This window comes from Sciurus carolinensis, chromosome 12 (genome assembly GCF_902686445.1).
Source record: "Sciurus carolinensis chromosome 12, mSciCar1.2, whole genome shotgun sequence".
NCBI lineage: Eukaryota > Metazoa > Chordata > Mammalia > Rodentia > Sciuridae > Sciurus > Sciurus carolinensis.
This window is the reverse complement of record NC_062224.1, coordinates 21,458,928-21,481,848: the sequence shown is the minus strand read 5'-3', so window position 1 is coordinate 21,481,848 and position 22,921 is coordinate 21,458,928. Positions and strand designations below refer to the sequence as shown.

Sequence of the window (22,921 nt, the reverse complement as noted above, 5' to 3'; positions counted from 1 at the left end):
TATCAAAGCAGATCAATAATCATACAGCAAAAAACTAAAAAAAAAACAAAAAAACCCAAAAAACCTAAAAAACTACTTTTCAAATTTTAAACGCATTATAGTTATCAATTCAGGAAGCTAAGCAAGGCAATTTGGATAAGGTCTACCTTTCAAAGTTCAGTTTCTCACATGTTCCCTCTCCACCACATTCCCACACAAATCTATCTTTAATTTTTGTAGAAAAACAAAAAAGCTCAGTCTGTAGTTGTCAGAAGTTGTGCATTACCAGGGCCACTGCTAGTCTAATTGGTACCTTTGTGTAAATCACAAAAAAGCACCCTCTTTCCCTGGTAGATGTTGGTTTTGGCCTTCCCCATTTGCCTTCTTGAGCAGATACCCTTGTACCCTTATAGAAAAATGAGTATTTTCTAGGCACGATGAATTTTAAGTTTCCCAAAGTCAGTCTCTATCATATACAAATTCACATGCATGCATAATAGCCAACATATAGCCAACTGACTAGTTAATAGCACCATTATAAATATTTTGTATTATTACTTCCTATAATAGTGGTGAAATTATAAGAAGTACTCTTTCACAGACAAAGACGGAGACAGATTAAATAACTTGTGTAAAGTTGCAAAACTCTGGGATGGAATTTGAACTCAATCTGATACCTGAGAGGTCCTGCTCTGTTCGGCTTTCGTTTGGTGAACATTCAAAAGCTTAATCAAAATTTCTCTTGTAAAAACATTAGTGGTGTAAATTCTAATATTTTAGGCCAAGAGAATGTAATTTAATAGAATGTTGAAACTATAATCTTTAAAATTAAATGTCTTATTATACCCTTTATATTATAATGATAAAACAGGTTTTGATTCCTTGATTCAGAAGATCAAGTTATTAATTCTGACTGAATTCTAAGAATCCTGTATCATCTTAATGATCAGCAGTATTCCAATAAGGAGGGTTCATGCTTATAAAAGTATAACATTTGAATTTCACGACTAAATCAGTAAATTCTGAATATCTTATGATTGTTTCTGGTTTTACAATTTTTATTAAAGCACCTCTACATTTTAGCAAAAGAAAACATTTGAAAATCTACAAGTCACTTCTACTAAGTATATGACAGTTTATTATGACAGAATTCAATAATTCCACCTAAAATGAAGGAGCTACATGAAGTTTTTAAACTAATTCAGTGAAGATAAAAATTTATTATTAAAACTTACAGCATTTAAAACTATCATTAGGATTTAAATTATCAAAAATTTAACAAATTTTGGGCTGATATAGCTCAGATGGTAGAGGGCTTGCCTTGCATGCATAAGGCCCTGGGTTCAATCTCCAGTAACACACACACACACAAAAAAAAAATTTACAAATTTCTTTATATGAAACAGAGATACAGTAAGTGGATTTTATGGACTCTGTTGTTCGCAATTCTACAATGAGTCATAAATACTGAAATGAATAGGAAAATACCATTTTCTAGAAACTACCTGGCTTATACAGTGTAACTGTATTAACAGTGTTAAGAGATTTTTGTGGTAAAAACATTCAATTCACAGAATAGTTCATATAGATCAAATGAACAAATTAATAAGGAGAAAAAGATATAAAAACCTATTTTTAAAAGAACTGAGAAGATACTCCTGTAAGATAACATTTCTCAAAGCCAAAAAACTATCCCTGGGCAAATGTGGTCATCATATCTGTTAAAGGTTGCCTATGAGATGCTGTGAAATAAATCTTTTAGGAGAATAATTATATGCCTTGTTAAAATAATTTTTAAGTATATATTATTTAAAATAAAACATGGAGTGAAATTAAATTGTACATGGATTAGACATTAAAAAAAGTTCAGGGGGCTGGGGAGATAGCTCAGTTGGTAGAGTGCCTGCCTCACAAGCACAAGGCCCTGAGTTCGATCCACAGCACCGCCAAAAAAAAAAAAAAAATTCAAAGGCAAGCTTTGTTTTCTTTTAAATGAGTCTGGATTTGCTGGTGGGACTCATTCAACCTCTTTTGACTTACTACATTTTGGAGGATATTGTTTGAAACTGACAAATGGTTGTACATATTTATAGAGTACAACTGATGCTTTAATACATATATACAGGGCTGGGGACATAGCTCAGTCAGTAAAGTGCTTGCCTTGCAAGCACAGGGCCCTGGGTTCAATCCCCAGAACCGCAAAAAAAAAAAAAAAAAAAAAAAAAAAAAAAAAAAAAAATACATATATACATTGCGTAATGATCAAATTGGCGTGGTTATCCATCATAAGCATTTATCATCTGAGGTGAGTATATTAAGAAACCTCTCTCCTAGATATTTTGAAACATTATAGTCACTCTACAATGCAATAGAACACTGGAAGTTATTCTCTTTGAAACTGACCAAATTATGTCATGTATAATTGTTACACATCAATAAAAATTAATTTTAAAAAATTATTTCTTCTACTTGAAACTTTGTGCCCACTGAAATTTTCCCCCTTCCTTTTCTCCTCCCTTCATCACTCCCTGGTCTCTGGTAACCATTATTTTACTCTCTACTTTGATAAGGTCAACTTTTTCATATTTTATATGAGTGAGATCCTATGGCATGTCTTTGTGCATCCAATGTATATTTCACCCCAATTTAGGACGGCAATTATCAAAAAGACAACAAATAACAAATGCTATCAAGGCTGTGGAGAAAGGGGAACTCTTTTTTTTTTGGCGGTGCTGGGGATCGAACCCAGGGCCTCATGCTTGCAAGGCAAGAACTCTACCGACTGAGCTATCTCCCCAGCCCCAGAAAGGGGAACTCTTGACAGGAATATAAATGTAGCACAACCATTATGGAGAACAGTATGGAAGTTCCTCAAAGATCTAAAAATAGAATTACATATGATCCAGCAATCCCAGTGGTGGGCATATATCTAAAGGAAATGAAAAAATTGTATCGGAAGGGTAACTGCAAAGCCCATGTTTATTGCAGCACTATTCACAACAGCCAAGATTTAGAATCAACCTAAATGCTAACAATGATGAATGGATAAAGAAAACCTGATGTATATACTCAATGGAACACTATTCATTTGTAGAAAAGGATGAAATACTGTTATTTGTCAGTTAAGAAAATAGTTGTTCAAATGAAAAACGAAACTACTGGGTTGTCACATTTTCAATTTCTAGATTTTTAAATAATCAAACTTATAGTACATAAATGTCTTTTGCATATTTTAGTTTAAATGTCTTAATGTAGTAAATGACATCTAAAATGAAGATGACTGATTATTTTCAGAATATTTATATTGACAATATTTTAGGGCTAATAACTTGCTATCGTCGAGCACTATTATCAATCTTTCATGTTAAACTGAATAATATAATCAAAGAACTGGGTTAAGAAATGAAGCCTTAATTCACTTTTTTCTCTAAAAATCCCACAGCTCTTCATAACAAACAGAAGACTGAGGATATTGAAGTTGTTATATACTTTTTAAAAAAACTCAGTGTCATCAGTTTCTTTCTTTCTTTTTTTTTTTTTTTTTGCATTGCTGGGAATTGAACCCAGGGCCTTGAGCTTGCAAGGCAGGTACTCTACAAACTGAGCCTCCTCATCACTATTTCTTAACCTGTAAAAAGTATAAGACTTATGTTCAAAAATTTTGTCTTTTGAAAAACAGTGTTTTTCACTATATCACATAAATCAATATGGATTTTTTTCCAAATAGAAACTATTGAGTTATTATGTTTATATTTATTATTTATATCTGATTAAGAAATTTTTACTATGGTTTTTTAAATCGAATATTCTAGAAGGATAGCTCAGATTTCACAAAGCAAGAAAAACAAATGTACAAAAATTAAGCAAACATTGTGAAATTTTATGTATAACTATTAAGAGTTATCAAATACCAAACATTTTTAAAAAATACAAAAATTCAAAACAGATTAAAGACTTTAATATTTGACATGAGACTATTAGAAGAAAACACAGAGGAAAACACTCCAGAGAGAACTAAAGCAAAAATAGACAAAAAGAATTATTATAACAAGCCTAAAAGTTTCTGCAGAGCAAAGGAAACAAAGTAAAAAGTCAATCCACAGAATGAAAGAAAGTACTTGCAAGCTATACATTTGACAAGGTGTTAATACCCAAAATATATCTGGAATGCAATAGCAAAAAACCACCTGATTAAAAAATGACATATTTCTTAAAAGAAGACATATAAATTGCCAGTTGATTTATGAAACAATACGCAACATCACCAATTATAAGAAAAATGCAAATCAAAAACACAATAAAATACCAATTTACTCGAGTTAGAATGGCTATTATCAAAAAGAAAAAACACAAGTGTTGGTGAGGAAGGCGCAAAGTACCTTTTCACACTCTTGGTGGTGAATGTAAATTAGTATAGCCATTATGCAAAATGATGTGGAGGCTCAAAATATAAAAAATAGAACTACCATATGATCCTGCTTTCCCACTACCGGGTATATATCCAAAGGTAAGGAAATCAGTATATAAAACAGACATCTGCACTCCTACATTTATTAAATAGTGCTACATTTATTGTAGCACTATTCACAGTAGCCAAAATATGGAATCAATTTAAGTGTCCATCATTGAACCAGTGGATAAAGAAAACGTGGTATATGCACACAATAGAATACTATGCCTCCTAAAAAAGGATGAAATTCTATAATTTGTAATAACATGGGCAAGCTTGGGAGGACACCGTGTTAAATGAAACCATTTAAGAACCCAAAAGACAAATACCATCTGAACGAACTCGCATGTGGAATCTAAAAAAGTTGATCTCATAAAAGTAGACAGTAGAACAATGGTTACCAGAGGCAAGAGAAGGTAGAAGGTACATATGGATAAGGACAGATAGGTCAACAGGTACCAAGTTATAGTTAGATAAGAGAAATAAGGGTAACTATGCCTAGTAATAATAAATTATGTATTTCAAAATATCTAGCTGTTTTTGAATGAATTTATAACAAAATGATAAATGGATGAGATGGATATGCTATTTTGACCATTACACAAGGTATACATGTATCAAAACATCACACTGTACCACCAAATAAGTACAATTAGTGTCAATTAAAAGTAAAGAAGACGAACAAAAGCATGAAATGCAGCTTGTTTCTAGCTTCCTTTGAGAAATATGCATCTCTCCTCATAACACCCAGTGTCCAATGCAGCAGGTTGGAACACAAAGGAAAAAGACCCTTCTAACATGAGCTGAGGTAGGAGGACTGTTTCTCACAGATGAATAATCACTCTAGAAAGAAGTACATAATCAATGTAGTTTAAATTTCATAATTATAGTTGAGAATAATTTTATATAATTCAGTGAAATTATAAAAACTTAGCATAGACTGTGACAGAATAATCAGTTTCTTGATGTAATTTTGTTTTCTACTTGACCCCTCCTAAGAGGTAATCCTACTTCCTCCCCAAATTACATCACAAAAATTTAATGTATATTAATATTACAATATTAGTTTTTATGTCAATAAAACTATATATTATAAAAGGAGGCATAAATCTATATAAATTGGAAGAAATTATGACTTAAAAATTATATATGTGTTCCAAAATAGTTAAAGCTTGTATGTTTGTGTATCTCTGTGTGCATGTTTATCTTTTTTACTAAAAATATGGAAACTGAATAACTGGTTTTGTTCCAACTCCTGCCATAAAGGACACTCACTGCAAATGTCCTGAAAAATCAATCTGTATCTCCTATACCTGTTTAAAATCTTTGGAATTTTTTCTTGTCCTTAAAGGGAAAGGAGAATAAATGCCACTAATAAATTTGTCTTAAATGTCATAAATATTCTTGGTTTTTGCCTTCCCACGTATATGTTCAGTTTAAGTCAAATGACGTGAACAACAGGTATATAAAGACAGCATCTCTTTGTGTTGCCCAAGCTGGCTGGCCTCCATCTTCTAGTGGGCTCAGTTGATTTCCCTACCTCAGCCTCCTGAGCACAATATTTACTACTCTAAAGTCATCTGATTTTAACATTCTTATTATGTAGAAAGAAAATATATATTATCCTGATAAGATCTCACAAGCCCATGAAATACAGTCACAGGTGGTAGGTATTTTTAAAAAGTCATAGAACAATCGTTAGTCCTCAGCTGCTTTCTATAAAGTATCTATTCTAGATGCTATAATTAAGTTCCATCTATAACAAGATTCAAGATTCTACTATTCACTGAGGTTGGCTCTGAAGATGTAGATATGAACACGCGTACAATTTTGGTTAAGATCCCCCACAGTGTTTACAACTTGAATACATCATATTTATAAAAATTCTAAGTTATGTGGAAACTTTTAAAGTTGATTTGGATAGTGTCGCCTGTTACTCTAATAGTTCAATAGACTGAAGTTTCTCTAGAAAAGAAAAACCCAGAACTATTGCTCAAAGAGAAGCACATTATATTATAAAATTATTGTAAACCTATGAGATACCAGGGTAAGCAGGCATGTGCCTTGATGACAGAGCAAGGGCCCAGTGTCATAAAACTCCAGATGGTGCTCTTCACAATGCCCTCTGTATGCATGGTGCCCTCAGAGGTGTGCTCTGTGATCATGCGGAATCAAGCTAAACTAGAGTCCCTATCTCTACCATTTATCTGTATGCTTCTAGGAAAGTTATTTACTCTTTCTATAGCTTAAAATTTCTCATTTATCAATGAAGATAATATTAAGGCATGTATCATAACCATGTTTTCAGATTATGTCTTAGAGTTGTACAGTAATTAAGAGAACTTTTTTTTGTTTTTGCTATATATTTAACCATTATCTAGAAATTATCGTTCAGTCATCATTTCAACAAATATTTACTGAGTGAATGCCTTTTCTATGTTAAGCAGTGTTCTAAGGAATTGGGGACATCAAAGTGATCCAGAGATTTAAAATCTCAGCTTTCATGTACTTTACATTTTAGTTCTACAAAGAAACATGTAATAAAAAGTACAAAATAACCTCTGTGGATATGTGTAGGGCACCTATTTTGGATAGGTTGGACAGGAAAGCCTGTTTGGATAAGGTAATATCTGAGCAGAGATCCAAAACAAAGGGAGGGAGAGAGTCTTGTGATTATCTGTGGAATGTGTTCCAGGGCTGGGAACTGGCAGTGCCAGAGGACTGTAGAAGGGCACACTTAGCATGTTCCTCAATAGCAAGGAGGCTAGTGTGGCAGCAGATGGGATGCAGGGGGAAGATCAAAACAGGAGATGGAATACTAAGCACTAAAGCTATTCCAATTGTTTTTCAACAACTTGAATCAACATCTGGGTACAACTGGTTTGCTGGAGTCTCCTGGTTCTTGATGGTGGGAATTTGTTTCATCAAAATTAAAATAAAAAATGGGTACTAGATACAAGCTGTTTTTAAAAAAGGAAAATTGAAACCAGAAATAATTTTAAGGATAAAAGATGACAGCTCTGGTTGAATCACAACTTATAAAATTCAGAACACATGTTTTAAAGTCACAGTGCAAGATTTCTATGCCTGTAGAACTACAAATTATACTTTTCTGATAAAACTCACATAGTTGACGTTTTAGTCAATGACTCTAAATAAGCTCACCTATAAATGGGATGGAAGCCAAGGAATCACCAGGTGGGCTGGTACTTGAGGCCTTCCTTTCTTCCATTCTTTTTATATGGACCTCTCGGCGGGCATCATTCGGCAACCAGCAGGTGGTATCTGACCCAGTATCCTGGTCATTTACTGCTAAGATGTAAGACTGATGACGTAAAGGCTGTGGTGTTTGGCGACCAGATGGAGGTTTTTCTCTTAGGATGACAGTTTCTTTATTATCTAAAACATTTGATTGCTGAAGTTCAGCTTCTTGTAAATTTAGATCTTGATTCCTTTGAATAAGAGAGAGTTCTAAATCTGAAGTGCCCACACTCTCGCTCACCTGAGGGCCAGGCTTAACAGAAGCTCCAGATAAAGAGAGAGACTTCCCAGTCGCCACTTGGTGATCAGGGGTGCTTTCAGCTCTGAACCATGACTGCTGATTCAATACAATGTTTTGATGCAAGTGATTTACTGGTCTTTGGTCTTTGATGGACACCAATGAGTTCTGGCTGAATGATGGTTTTGTGACATGTGCAGAAGGTGCTTTCAGAGAATTACTCCGGACTTTTACAAGAGGTGACCTGTCTTGTGAAATACCCCGAGGAAGTGACGTTCCACCAGTAGTTTGAAAATTTCTGTTGGACTGCAGTGTTTTTAGATCTGGTGGAATTTTTTTAAACTGTGACACAGATCCCACTCCTCTACCACTCATTCGCCTATGATCAGAATTAACAACACTTGGAACCACAGTCAAATTTGAACCTCGAAAAGATTTATGAATTTCTTGTTGCCTGGGCCTTTCATAAATACCTCGTCTATCATCCTGTTCAGTAAACCCACTCCACTTATAAGTCTGTTTTTTCTCCCCATTTAAATCAGGTATTTGACTTTCAGAATTAACATTTTCTAAGGTGTCACCCTGTCCCTCAATGTAATCCCATGAACGAGTTCTATGATTACTGAAAGTAACAGGTGGGGATGTCAGTGCTCCTTGAGATGCACTTCTTGGACAATACTTCATTAGCACAGAATCCTCCAGTCTTTCCTGGGAGACACTGCGTTGCCGAATCTGAGCAGACTGGGGCACTCGATCATGAGAAGTGCTTCGGCGACGTACCTGCAAAGAAGTGCGGGTTGGTACCACCTGGTTATAATCCGCCGTGCTCTGAGATGCTGCTCTTAAACTATCCAATCTTTCTTGAATTGTCCGACAACCTATGTGCAATCGTCTGTTATCAATATACTCCTTGTAAGTTTTATAGTTTTTCCAGTCTATGTGCTGATGGGAATTTGGGGAATAGTGATTAACAGATACGGAAGGAGAATCCACAGCTTGAGATCTACTGTTTGAGATCCCTTCAGATTGTCCACTGTAATTTCCAGATTTAAGTAAAATTCCAGAAGGTTCTAATGACCTAGAACCTGTAGTCTGATGAATAAGATGGGCAGCAGGAATTGATGATGGTGGTGATGTGGTTCTTGACACTATTTTTAAAGGGGTCTGTTCACTTATACCATACCTTACTTCTTCAGTTCTGTGTGAAGGACCTGTATGGTTGTTTCTATTGGATAACAAGTCTACAACCTTCTCAGAAGGCACAATGACAGTCCTTACACTTTCATTGCAAACACACACTGCTGTGTTTGATTTTGCAACATCTGTTGGTGATGGAGGCACTTGTATTTCCATTCTATAAGCCCTGGCAGGTTGCGTCAGAACTGGTGTACTGGTTTGCTGTTTGCTCAATGATGAGTCTGGAGGAGATGCTTCAACTGGCTGTGCCATGGCTGAAGGGGCAGATGGCAACCAGGGATAGCAAATTGGTGGAGGTTCCGGTATATTACGGGCATTGCCACTGTAGGCTTCATTGCCTTTCAGGTAGGCATCTTGAGAATATGCCTGTATGGAAATGAGAGAAAAGTATCACTTCAAATTCATAAAACAACAATAATTCCCATATTTGTAGTTCACTATTTTACTTTACTATTTTTCCTTGTTCCTGAATGACACTTACTATAGCATGCATGCAAACACAACATTAAGGGATATTCCACATATCTAGAAAAGAGCTTTTCTTATAGAAATTAAATAGATTGTAGAATGTGCAATAAATGGATTACAATCATTTGTTTTCTCATAAGATGTAAGAGAACATCAAATTTTCCCTAAGCAATTAGCCATGTTGCTTCTGAAATTTTACTCATTCAAACCTTCATGATTTTTCAACAGTCGACAGGTTAAATGGTTGCCTAGTAAATTCCAGCAAAAGACTTTTTTCTTTTGCCAGAGAGAAGGTGAAAAATATTAAAAATCTTAAACCAAATACATTTATTTTAAGCACTACTCCTATCATCAATGAAATGTAATTTATTGAAGTGTCAATTAACCATTCCAGAATTAATCATAATCTATTTTGATAAATTAAGCCCTTCAAAAGCCATGTTAAATATTTTAATATTTAAAATACAATATGTATGTTTAAGAAATTAAGTACACATAATACAGGCAAAAAAAGGAAAAGGTAATTCATCTTTCTATATGTAATTACATTTTTAATTTTCAGCTCATGCAAAATTATATCAATTTATTTGGCCTCTTTTACTTATTATAAAAAAACCTTTATTACTAACAGGCAGGCATGCAGCTCAAATTATTTTTTTATCAATTATTTATAAAATTGCAATATTTTTTAAAATTTAAGAACAACTGAAATTAACTATAGAGACTACAAAACAGCTCATCAATGCAACACAGTACTACTATGTTCTGCATCTGAGAGTTAGGTGTGGTAACATATCTTTCCCTAATCAAAACAAGCTTAACTCAAGACTATCATATTCTGTCTTTGCATTAGACAGCTTGCAAAGCTCAAATGCAGCCACAAACATATCAACATGACATAACATAACAGCAAAGTACTAGGGAAAAGAAGGGTGAGAAACTTAAAAAAAATACTGATGCAAACACATATTATGCTTTCAAACCAGTTATTTACAGAATATAAAAGCAAATCAAACATAAAAAAAAAGAAGGAAAACACCACAAATGCTTTCTGCAAATTAGTAAGATTAACACTATGAAGGGATTTCTCTAAGCAAACTTACAGTTTTAATAGATTGGCTTATTACAAATCTCTATAAAACATTACTTTAAAAGCAAGGAAATGGCTACTATGCATTTCTTACCAGAGCTGTGATATCCTTTGTAAATTGTAGCTAGCAGAAAATAGGAAAACATAGCAGAAGCTGCTTACTGATATAAGGACAGAATCATGTTGTCATATTGATGCTGGAAACAGCAAGCTAAAAATACATCTATACTGATTTCTCTGGAAGGTACCAAGAGAGGTAAAGGGCAGTGAAGCATAAAGAATAACTTCAGAATCCTTCTGAGCATCTTTTTCTCAGGTTTTTATCTGGGTCTTATTTGATTGGTCTAACACTCTTGAAGCAAAATACATTTGATGACGTGCATCCCTAACAGATTTTTTTCTTCAATATGCACTGCTATCTGATAATGTGCTACAAAAGCTTCCCTTCCACATGAGCAACATTGATGCCTCTCATTTCCCTTGAGCTTCTTCCATCGCTGCTATCCAGATGACGAAATGAATGCTCTATTATGCATTTAAAATAGTACAACCTCCTCCTTCCCCAGTAAATCAGAGCATAACCACAAGCTGTCAGCTGACTGCAGCTGCCTTTACAATATGATCTGGGTGAAAAAAGACTGTTTTGTTAAAAAATTTCACTGAGAAATGAAGACCTTTCAACATTGTACCTTTTGTGCTATTTTATTAGTTTTTAAATGATTTTTAAATATACACACAAATATTATTTCTGGAGTAAAACTTGCAATGAATACTATAGAACAAAGACTGGAATGCAGGGAGAAATTAAAGCTAAGTATATAAAAAGGAAATATGCATACCATAACATTTTTACAGCATAAACACAGTAAATCAGAACGAGCATCTTGCATCTTGAGTATGAGCATGGACATAACAAGACTATCATATTCAAGCTGATTAAATACACACCATTGCTTTTCTGTGACAGGAAAACTGCCTGAATGAGCATCCTGTAGTCTGGTGCAGTATTTCCTGCAGCAGGTTTGTGTAATCTCATTAGGTACCACTTGAAAAGCAGGGCAGATCCCTACAGCCAGTGATGTAGGGGAAGTTGGTAAGCTTCTGGACCACTGAAAATCTCTGTATTAGTATACATTGTGAAACTTGAAGGCAAAGTAAGAACCTCACTTACTATAGAACCTATTTATTCCCAAAGGTTTTAACGTGATTAAAATATCTGCTTGGGAAATACTATTCTAGAACTAATAATTTAAAGATACCTCTTTTATTCAAAATTTGGAGAGGAATAATATTTTAGTAATAGAAGTATATGATCAGAACTATTTAACACTTTTAAAACACATATACTTCAGATATGTCTAAGATTCCTGTACAGCAAGTCTAAATGCTAAGAAGCCTACCTATAGTCACAGATTCCAACTTCTGAGTAAAGATATAACAAGGGGTCCTTAAATTTATACACATGGACCAAACAATAACAATAAATTGATTAAACAGAATATCTCACATATACTGAACTATTATCTAATATGAGCAAATACAGTTGAGATAATATGAATTCATTCAAGAACACTGCTGAATTTCCTCACAGAGTCTCACTGGGTGAACACCAAAAAGCTTGTTTATTTACTTTCTTATTTAAAGACTCCTCATTTTAATAAAATGTGGGAACAATACTATTCCAAATTACCATCCATGGGAAAATAACAGTGCCTCTCAGATCATTCTGGATTAGTATATGTTATACTGGTATATGGTGACTGGCAGGTTATGAACACACCTGAGAATAATTCTGGAACATGTATGGCTATTCTGAGAGGTATGGTATAAGACACAAATTAGTTCCTAAGTAATATTAGAGAAGTAAATTAGGCATAGACAATAAGCATCTTAAGGAATCCTTTCTGCATGATACCTCTACGTGTTCTCCTAGAAAACCACTGGCCTGCTAAGGAATGCTTTAGACTCCTTCTAGGAAGAAAGCATTCATAGGGGCTTGGACAAATACTGGGTGGGTCATCTGGAATAGAATATAGTACGCAGCTCTTTGAGGTGAATATTAAATGCAAATGGTTTTATATTCTGGGAATAGATGTTCTCTTGTGTCCTTGCTAACAAGGTACCAATCTTTCATTGAGTCATCATGGTCATCAATGTTTTAGCTAAAAAAAGCCAATTAAATGGCATGAAATATTATTTAAACAAAATAATTATATTCATTTTTTAAAAAAACATTTTTTTAGTTGTACATGGACAAAATACCTTTATTATTTTTTTAAAGTGGTGCTGAGAATCAAACCCAGTGCCTCACATGTGCTAGGCAAGCACTGAGCTATGACCCTAGCCCCAAATTAGTTATATTTTTATATAATGATGTCAAAACCACACTATATTACTAAGTTGTTTGAAATGGTATGATGAACCAATGTCATTAAGAATTGCATATTCAGCTATGAACAATTTTTGTGTGTGTGTGTGTGGTGTGGGGGATTGACCCAGGGTCTTGTACATGCAAGACAAGCACTCTACCAACTGAGCTATATCCCCAGCCCCTTTGGTTTTTTTTTTTTTTTTTTTTTTTTTTTTTTTTTTTTTTAAGCCCAAATGGATATTTTACAACATGTACAGGTGTTTAAGAGATATAGATTAACACTCAAGTTTTCCCAAACTAGAATATGGTTTAAAAAAAAAAAAAAGCCAATTCTTGTCATTTAGCCCCTTTCTTATGCCACTCTACATCCTTTCTTAGACTTCTTTTAGCCTTGCACTTAAGTTTTACATCTTAGATTTTATAGATTACATTTTAAAATTAAAATCATCCCTAATGAAAACAGAGTAGTAGTGACTTTATTGTGCTTATTGCATCCAAAAAGTTCCGAAACAAAACAAAACTGAAAAGGTGAAAGAGAAATAAATAAAGATGACCCACAGAATTCCTCATTTGGAATTAGAATTGTAAAGAGCATGTTAAATAAACTTAATATTAATAGTCTGGGTCTTAAGTATAGGTACCATGCTAAACAGTAACTAAATAATCCTAAAATAATTTTTTCAGTTCAGTTTTTAAGAGTCACATCAAAATCACTATTATCATATCTATGATACCATTAAATGGTAAACAAATAAATAACAACAAAAACCCAGCAAAATAAAATGTCCTAGAAAACAAAGAAGCTGATGTGATTAAAATTCTTGGCTACAGTTCATCTTTAACAAGTTAATTTATTAATTTAATGTCATTACCTATGGAAAAAAGCAAGAAAAATCACCTGACTATTGGTATACTAAAATACGAGCTGGCCATGCTACAGTGAGGTATGGGAGAAAGGGATGGCACAGGTGGGGAGGGACAAAGAGAGCCCTGGATGTAGCCCAGAGATGTTGAGTTAGAATGACAGCTCTGACACTAACTAGGAAGATGACTGAAGGTAAACCCCCCATCCCCACCCAGAAACCAATCTGTACTTAATGGCAGCACAACACTGTTGTTCAGAACAGGATTCAGTCTTACACTCACCTGAGTCCAAATTCTAGTACCAATGCCTTCTTCCTTATTCTGTTACACAGGTTGTTTAACAGTTCCATGGTTAACAAAGAACAGCACAGAGCAAGCTAGAAATGCTCTGGCCAAACAACAAACGTATCCAAGAATCTCCAGAGTTAACTGATAATAAAATTTAAATTTTAAATTTGAGTCCACTGAGTCAAACACTTAACAAAATATCTTGTGTTGTACACCAAGAAAAATGCCCAAATCTAGTTCTATCACTATTTCATTTAAGGAAGGATTTGCTAATGGTCTCTTATGATGCAATAGATAGTGCATTGGACTTCTGGTCAAACCTTCACTGGCCATTCAAGAAAGGATTTGCTGTCTGTGTGGCCTCAAATTCATATTTTGAAAGCTTATCACCTGAGTTACAAGTGTTAGGAGATGAGGCCTTTGGGAGGTGATGAGGATGGAGTCCTCGTGCATGGGATATATGCTCTTTTGAAACAGGCCCCACACAGCTGCCTTGGCCTTACCTACCACCAAGTAAAGATACCATCCCTAAGGAAACATACCCTTACTAGACACCAAATCAATTTGAGCTTTGATCCTGAACTTCCCAGCCTCAAAAACTGTGAAAAATAAATACCTGTTGTTTATAAGCCACCCACCCAGTCAAAGGTATTCTGTTATAGCAGCCTGGACTACGACAACCCCATTCCTTAGGTTACTTGAAGGGTAGTGGCTATTTCATTCATGCACAGACAACATTTGATAGCGAAATAAAACCTTTTTTTTTTTTTTAAATGAAACAAGAAATGCTATTCACCCTGTTAATCTAGAAAGTATATAGGTTTTTCTATGCCATCTCTCAAAGATAATAATTTGGTTCATACATCATTTCAGGAAACAAATACCACGTACAACCCAACCCTGCTATTGCAAGCAAGCATATATAAACTACTATGGACTTTTCCATGGATGAATGATTTTTACAGTGGCTATAAAAATATTTGTGTTACCTTTTTTTCCCTTTACAATGAATATTTAATCTCACAGAGATAGACAACATATTTTAAAGCACATCTTTTGAGTATCAAATTTAAGATCAGCATACTTAAGTACTCCTGATAAAATATTTTAGCTCAAGAATCTGGGTTAGAGACACAGTACTTCTACATATGGTTTTTAAATCCCAGACTCTGTTACATAACAGCTCTAAATATTGACACTTATTCTGGTGAAAAAAGGTTTATGCAGAAAAGAAGTTGCCATAGCCTAATGTCCTTTGTAGAGCAATTTATGTTATGTATTGATTATATACATATATACTCCTAATGAATTACAGTGGATTAAAATGTGAATTAAGGCAAGGTTTAAAAACAGACTTTTCTGGGCCAAGCATAGTGGCACATGCTTGTAATCCCAGTGGTTTGGGAGGCTGAGGCTGGAGGCTGGAGGATTCTAAGCCAGCCTCAGCAATTTAGCAAGGCCCTAAGCAACTTAGTGAGACCCTGTTTCTAAATAAAATACAAAAAAGGGCTAGGAATGTGGCTTAGTGTTTGAGATTTTTCTGCACTGGGAACATAGCTCTGTGGTAGCTTACCTAGTATATGCAAGGCCCTGATTTCAATCCCCAGTACCACCAGGCGGGGGAAAAACAACAAAAAGAACTTTTTAAGGTTTTCTGTTATTTTATTAAGGGCATGTGCTTTTATACTTTTTATGATTACATAATTCAAATAACATGTTTTAAAAGTGAATTTTATGTTACAGTATACGAAAATATTTTACCAATGAGTCTTGAAGATCTGTATGCTGATGTCAGCTACTACTTTCCCCTATGTTTGTAACACATTGCATTTTACCTTTATTTTAAGTTTACTTACTATAAATAAAATAGAGCAAGACAGACTAACTTAATTTCTACTGATCATATCACAAGAAAATTCTTTTCACTGCATCAAGTGGTTTGCAATTTTTTGTCTACCACACATTGGGTTATGTTGGAATTCTACATTTAATTCCTTCCTTAAAATTCAGAGCAATGCCATTCATTCTAGAAACAGTTCTTCTTTCTAAAAGACATCCAAACAATGCTTTTACCTTGGCAAGGAAAGAGTGTACTAAAGATCAGAAAACAGTTTGGTTTGAGAAGTGAAGTCTGTCTTTAAGTTTCCAGATTTCAAGGAGGATCAAGGTATAGCTTTCACTACATTAATATATCACCTCCTAGTACTCTGTACAGAAGACAATTAGAGGAACATCCTATTTCTAGTCTAATGACTCACAACCATTGGCTTCAATGGCTATGGTTGCTGCTCTAACACCATACTGGAATATCAGGGTAGGAAATCTGTAACTATCTCTCTATGTGCCTAAGAAAATTGCTGAGGAGAGCTACACCTTCCTTCTATTTTTTTTTTTTTTTTTTTTTTTTTTTAGTTGTAGTTGTACCTCTATTTTATTTTTGTATGTGGTGCTGAGGATCAAACCCAGTGCCTCACACACACTAGCCAAGCACTCTACCACTGAGCTACCACCGCAGTCCCATGCACCTTCCTTCTTGAGCCTCCTTAATCCCACGGAACTGTGAACTTCAGAAAGGTAATCTGTTATTATCAGTAATAAGTAAAATCTATTTCTATGTAAAATCAACACCCCTTGAAAACACTGGGTTGATCTCCATAGATTTCAGTTAGTTATATTTTATACATCAGTGAATAATATGAATAAAGCAGGGTTCCATTTTAGTCCCTTTTTTAAACTTTTACAGAAAATTATTTGGGACTTAATTGAGCTAAGTTCAAACTAAGTTCCCTGTTTTTCTTTTTGTTTTATTTGTTCTTTTTAGTTAAACATGAGCATAGAATATATTTTGATATATTTATTCTTTAATTTAGTTATAATAAGAAAAAACTCAATTATTCATAAAAAACAATTTTAAAAAATACTTCAGTGTCCATTCCCATTTCCTAGATGTGTTGGTGGTCAGTATGTTACTTAAAGGGCTTTCCTCAGTGTACTTTGTTCTACTGAACTACAAAGTGAATTAAAGAAGAATATTATTTTTTGCATAAAATTTATATTTTTATCATCTTACTAATTTTACTTTCAGAAATATTGAAGCTAAATAAAGGAATTAAGTATTCCATTAAATTTCTTCCTTTTGTAAAAATCAGAAAAACATGTTTGACTTAATTTGCTCAAGTTTTCACCTACATAATTTCATTTCCTCTAGCACAGATATTTTCACTTTAAGTTGTACATCCCATTCATTGTGGCCAATACTTTTAATGGAATGAATTGATACTGTTAATAAAACTGCTTGATAATTTTTTTTTTAATTTTTTAATTTTTTTTGCTTGGTAATTTTAAACAGTAATAGTTATTAAAACATTAGGAAATTTCTTTCATAAAATCTCTCTGCTTTTATGTTTTTTAAAAAAGGTTCTAATTCCTAGGAATATGCACTTACACTCTGATATCTGGCATTTGTTCAAAGCATGACCAAGATGTAACACTGGCTCTGACCCTAAAGGATAATATTGAGAGTGCACTATGAAATCAATATAACTCAATTCTCATTTCACTTAATTGCAAATAATTAACAAGTATTTTTGTTTTTCACAAAATGTAGAGAAATACCCACACTCTGCTAAATGAACTGGAGGATTTTTTTTCCCCTATAATTTTTTTTTTTAATGTAATTTACCTTCTCAAAACTTTTTTTTTTTTTTTTTGGTATGTTGAGGATTGAACCCAGGACCTTATGCTTGCAAGGAAGGCACTCTATCAATTGAGCTATATCCCCAGCCCTCAAAACTATCTTATTAATATTTCTGACTATAAAAGAATTCATACTTGAATTAATAAAAACTTACCACTTGGAGAATATCTTCATCTTTTGGCATAACACTAAGTTCCAATGTTGTATCACTGAAATTGAATATACACAAATAGTATTTCACGGGAAATAGAAATGTATACAAAAGACTTAAAGGAAAAGAATTAACTCAGAAATATTTTTTAAATTGTTTCAGAGTTTAATTTTGTTATTTTTTTAATCTTTACTTTCCCAAACCATATCATTAGGAAAAAAATAGGTCATTTTTGTTTAGGTAAAATAACATTCAAGGGCTGGGGTTGTGGCTCAGTGGTAGAGCGCTTGCGTAGCGTGTGTGAGGCACTGGGTTGGATCCTCAGCACCACATATAAATGAATTACTGTGTCCATCTACAACTAAAAATATTTTTAAAAATAAATAAAAATATACAAAAAAGGGCACATTGCCATATGCCTGTACTACTCATTCGGGTCTTCTTTAAAATGTACTTCAAATTTAGAAATATAGTGTTACTTATTAGCTATTATTTATTCAAGTCACAAAAAAATTGAGATTTTTATCAGATTGTCTGTTATCAAGTTAACACTTGTTAACATAAAATAACCAGAGAACTTCACATTTAACTATCTGTGTGTATGTGTGGTCCTGTGAACTGAACCAAGAACCTTGAGCAAGTGAGGCATATGCTCCGCCGCAGAGACTGACTCCCTAGGCCCTCAAATCTAACATTTTAAGCAATACTAAACATTCTGATTTTAAATATTTCCTCTTAGCTTCAGAGATAATGTAAATCAGTTCATCACTGCAACTACTGAAATGATTCATTTTTAATAACTACAACAATAATCATCTCAACTATGTGCTTTCATTCCCATGATTTAATTTTAAAACCTTATTTTGGTGCTATAAAATTCCTGAAATATGACAGAGAAGTTTCTCTAGGTTTAAAAAGGCTGAAAGGAGGATGGAGGTGTAGTTCAGTGGCAGAGAGCTTGCCTTGCACAGGCAAGACTCTGGGTTTGATCCCAGTACCATAAAAGTCAAAGGGATAAATTAAATGAAATTCCATGATCTGGAATTACATTTAGATACAGCAAGGACGGTGGTGCTATCTCTACCAAGTGCTTTAATAGTTAATCTAACAAAATCATATTTCCCCCCAATACAACTGAAAGATCAAGGGGGGAAAAAATGGAAAAAAAATGCAAAATCTAATAATTTACTGGTGCCTCTTTTGGATAGATTTGAACCATTATTTTTAGGATCATAAATGCTGGGAGAATGGTAAAAACAATGAGAACCACAGGTTCCAATAAATTTAACTGGTAAAATATGGAGGTACTTATATTTCAATACTTAGAGTTGGTAGAAAATGCGTACTACTGTTTAAAAAAATTCTTCTGCAAGGATATATTTTTACGTTAATATACTGCAGAATCTCAATGGCTTTTTGCAGTATAATCCATTTGCTACCAACTGTAGACAAAGGAATAAAACTTCTTAAAAGAAAATAAGATCATGAAAAAAGTGTTTCTTTAATCTTCAAACTGTTTTTATTGCAAAAAAATTAAGACTGTCATTCCAACGTGTTATTACTCTGAAAGATCTGCACCAATAATAATGGGATTATATGGATTTTAAAGAAAACAAAATTAAGTATGGTTGGGAAAATAGTATTTTTAAAGAAGAGATATTAACAAATATACTAAAAAAAATCCTTAAATTATAGGCTGACAAAATATTGTACTTATGAATGATCTCAATCATGAGGAAAAGAAAATGCCTCTCATAAAGGCCTTAAGTTCACCACCAACATTAAATGTAGCAAGATTTAAAAAACTGTTTTCTCCAAGAATCTCATTAAATATTAAAACATTAAAGAGAATACCCTGAGATCAATTAATCATGATGTCATTTAATTGTAAAAAATGACAATTTATTAGGGCATTACCATAAATAATTTAGACTAAAGCATGAAATCCTTTAGACATATCTAGAGGAACTTGACAAAAATATTTAAAAAATAAAAAAACTTCAATGGATTTGTAGACAGGTAAGTGTAACTGACAGGAAACATTAGATATCCAAGTTATGGTATTTGAATCTGGGAAGAATCTCTTAAAATAGAGTGATGATCTGGAAATTGGACCCAGATTCATGGTCTATTCTTTTTTTTTTTTTTTTTTTTTTTTTAAGTTTTTAAATATTTATTTATTTTGTGGTTATAGATAGAATGCATTTTGGCCTCTTTGGCTTTTCATTTCTTCATTTGTAATTTAAAATTTTGTGGGTAAAAGAAACAGAGTACAACTCAATTACCTTTGAGGTCTCACAGACAGTTCTATAAATATGTATTTACCTTTATAACTCAAAATTCTACCATGCTATAGATTATATGCAAATGGATTAAAAGGGAATGTCTTGCTGTGTCTTACAAATGAATAAATTTAAGCCAAGAAAAGTATTCAAAAAGATATTAAGATACATTAATTAAAAAAAAATTTAGTTATAGATGGACATAATACCTCTATTTCATTTATTTATTTTTATGCAGTGTTGAGGATCAAACCCAGTGCCTCACATGTGCTAGCCAAGCACTCTACCACTGAGCTACAACCCCAGCCCAAGATACATTAATTTTAATGGAACATATGAAAAGTAATGTTCCTTAGTAAGAGATTTTAAAATAAACTAAGTATGCATTTATTTACAGTTACTTCAAACAAGTTATATATATTTGCTGCTTCAAAAACAAAAAAAAAAGTGGGAAACTTACAGTAAATCTAAAATGTGTGCCTCTCAGAGTCTAAAGAATTTTAATCACAAATCTGACAAATTTGCCAAAGCAAAGCCACCAACTAACCTATCCCCTTAGGTAAGTGATACTTGACAACTTTCAAATACATTATCCACTACAAAGGAAAGTTCCATATTGCCGTGTCATCCCAATTCCTTACAGGAATATGAGACTATTAAATCCGCTTGCTACTGGTTTATAAAACCCATCTTTGGCCAAAATAAATCATGTTTCAAGAATCTTACCTGTTCTGAATTAGAGCAATTACTTGTGAATAGGTCTTTCCAATAACACTTTCTCCATTGACTTTTATAATTCGGTCACCTTCAAAGAGGAATAAAACAACATATGAGCAAGTCCTAAAGAAAATCACTTTAGAATCATTTTTAAATATTTCTTCTTCTTCTCCTCCTTCCAACCCCCTTTCCCCCCAGTGCTGGAGACTGAACTCGGGGCCTTGAACATGCTAAGCAAGTGCTCTACCACTGAGCTGCATCCCCAGCCCTGAAAATGTCCTTATTTTTAATATTTCTTTGCTCATATTTTTTTAAAGTACCTTTTACACAAATGAATCTAAATTGTAATATATTCATCTACTTATGAAATATAGCCATGTTCTAAGTAAGAGTTCTTGACACTGATGAATTTAGAAAATTCAGAAGGTATAGTCACCAGGTAACTCAGTTAGTTATACTACTAACATCCCTGTCAGATATTTTCTGGGTTGTAGAACTACTGGTTATCTCTCCGTTTATGCTGTCATATCTAGAAGAGAACATTATTCAACAGTCTTAAGATAGTGATGGTTTTTATTTCATCAGTGTCCTCTAATTTTAGTACAACTGATTTTCTGCTAGTATTCTTCTGATCTACATATTTGATTTATTGATTTGTCTATACTATAAAACTTAAATATGGGTATTCACATGTTTTTTGACTTGTTCTTCATTTTAAAGGTGAAAAAGACTGAATAACTTAGAAAGACTTAGAGGAACAAAAAGGGAAAGGGGACAAAGGACTAAGGAGAGAAAGGAAAGAGGAAAATAGAATACAGAAAAAAATTTACTTTTTGTGTGTTTCTCAAGGATCTCATTTCATCTTCTCAATCTTGTGACACTGATAATATCATAGTAACTGTTACATTCTATATAATCAAATACCATATGAACATTAACATACATTTTAATTATATTACAATTAGGCTTACTTTAAGAATGCTGAAAAGGATAGTTAAGCTAAGTAATACATTAACAGTGTATCCTAATAAATCTTAGCATTGACACTATTTGTAGCAAAATACATTGTATTCAAGACTACATTTTTCATTGATTCCCATTTTAAATTATTTCATGTCTTTAAACAAGAGAAAATAAAGACTATTTTAAAGTATTCACTCATCTATGACATCTCTATTTGGTTTATTAAAACCAAAAATAACAAAATATTTTAGATTCAGTTAATTAGATCACATTCACTGATACCTACAGATCAAGGGAGGCTTACAACTGCATTGGAAACCTAAACTGCTCTTTGTGCTGAAAATTAATCAATTCACCTCTGGCTGATTAGGTACTTCAAGAACTTGGAGATCTGAGATTATTTCAATTATGCAAAACAAATATCTTCCATCAGTTTGCTATTTGGTAATCCTTTGTAAAAGTTTGATGTATGAAAAACAGATCTTTACAAGAGCCATCAAGCCTGTTATCTGTGGGTTAACTAAAAGTGCTCACAATTTATCAATTTATATTATTATTTTTGTTTGAACCCATTTATTAGGGTATCAAGAAACATAACTAGGTTTCAAACAGTAACAGATATCAAGAAAAAGGAACAAACTCATAGAAAATAAAAGGAAAAAAATGTGGAACACAAAAATGTGGAAGAAGGAAGAAATGAAGTAAAAAAAAAGTAAAAGGTTTTGTTTAAAGCAGATTATCAGCACCTGTGCATAATCCAGCTTCAAAAGCAGGTCCTCCTTCTTTAACTTGTTTAACAAATATGGTATCCATTGGTTCCAAGCGGTTTCTTTGTTTTCCTATGGGAAAGAAAAGGCCCAGGGCATGGTTTTACTTCACAATATTTTATCAAAATACCAAAATAT

At 33.3% G+C, this 22,921-nt stretch overlaps 1 protein-coding gene across 1 annotated transcript in view; it reads right to left on the bottom strand.

Moving 5' to 3' along the window:
• Positions 1-22,921, bottom strand: part of Arhgap21 (Rho GTPase activating protein 21) — a 135,032-nt gene that overhangs the window by 23,502 nt on the left and 88,609 nt on the right. Inside the window, 5 exon segments of the mRNA XM_047519838.1 lie at positions 7,595-9,491; positions 10,778-10,807; positions 18,058-18,112; positions 21,063-21,141; positions 22,763-22,855. Of these exon segments, the coding sequence (XP_047375794.1) occupies positions 7,595-9,491; positions 10,778-10,807; positions 18,058-18,112; positions 21,063-21,141; positions 22,763-22,855 (2,154 nt within the window).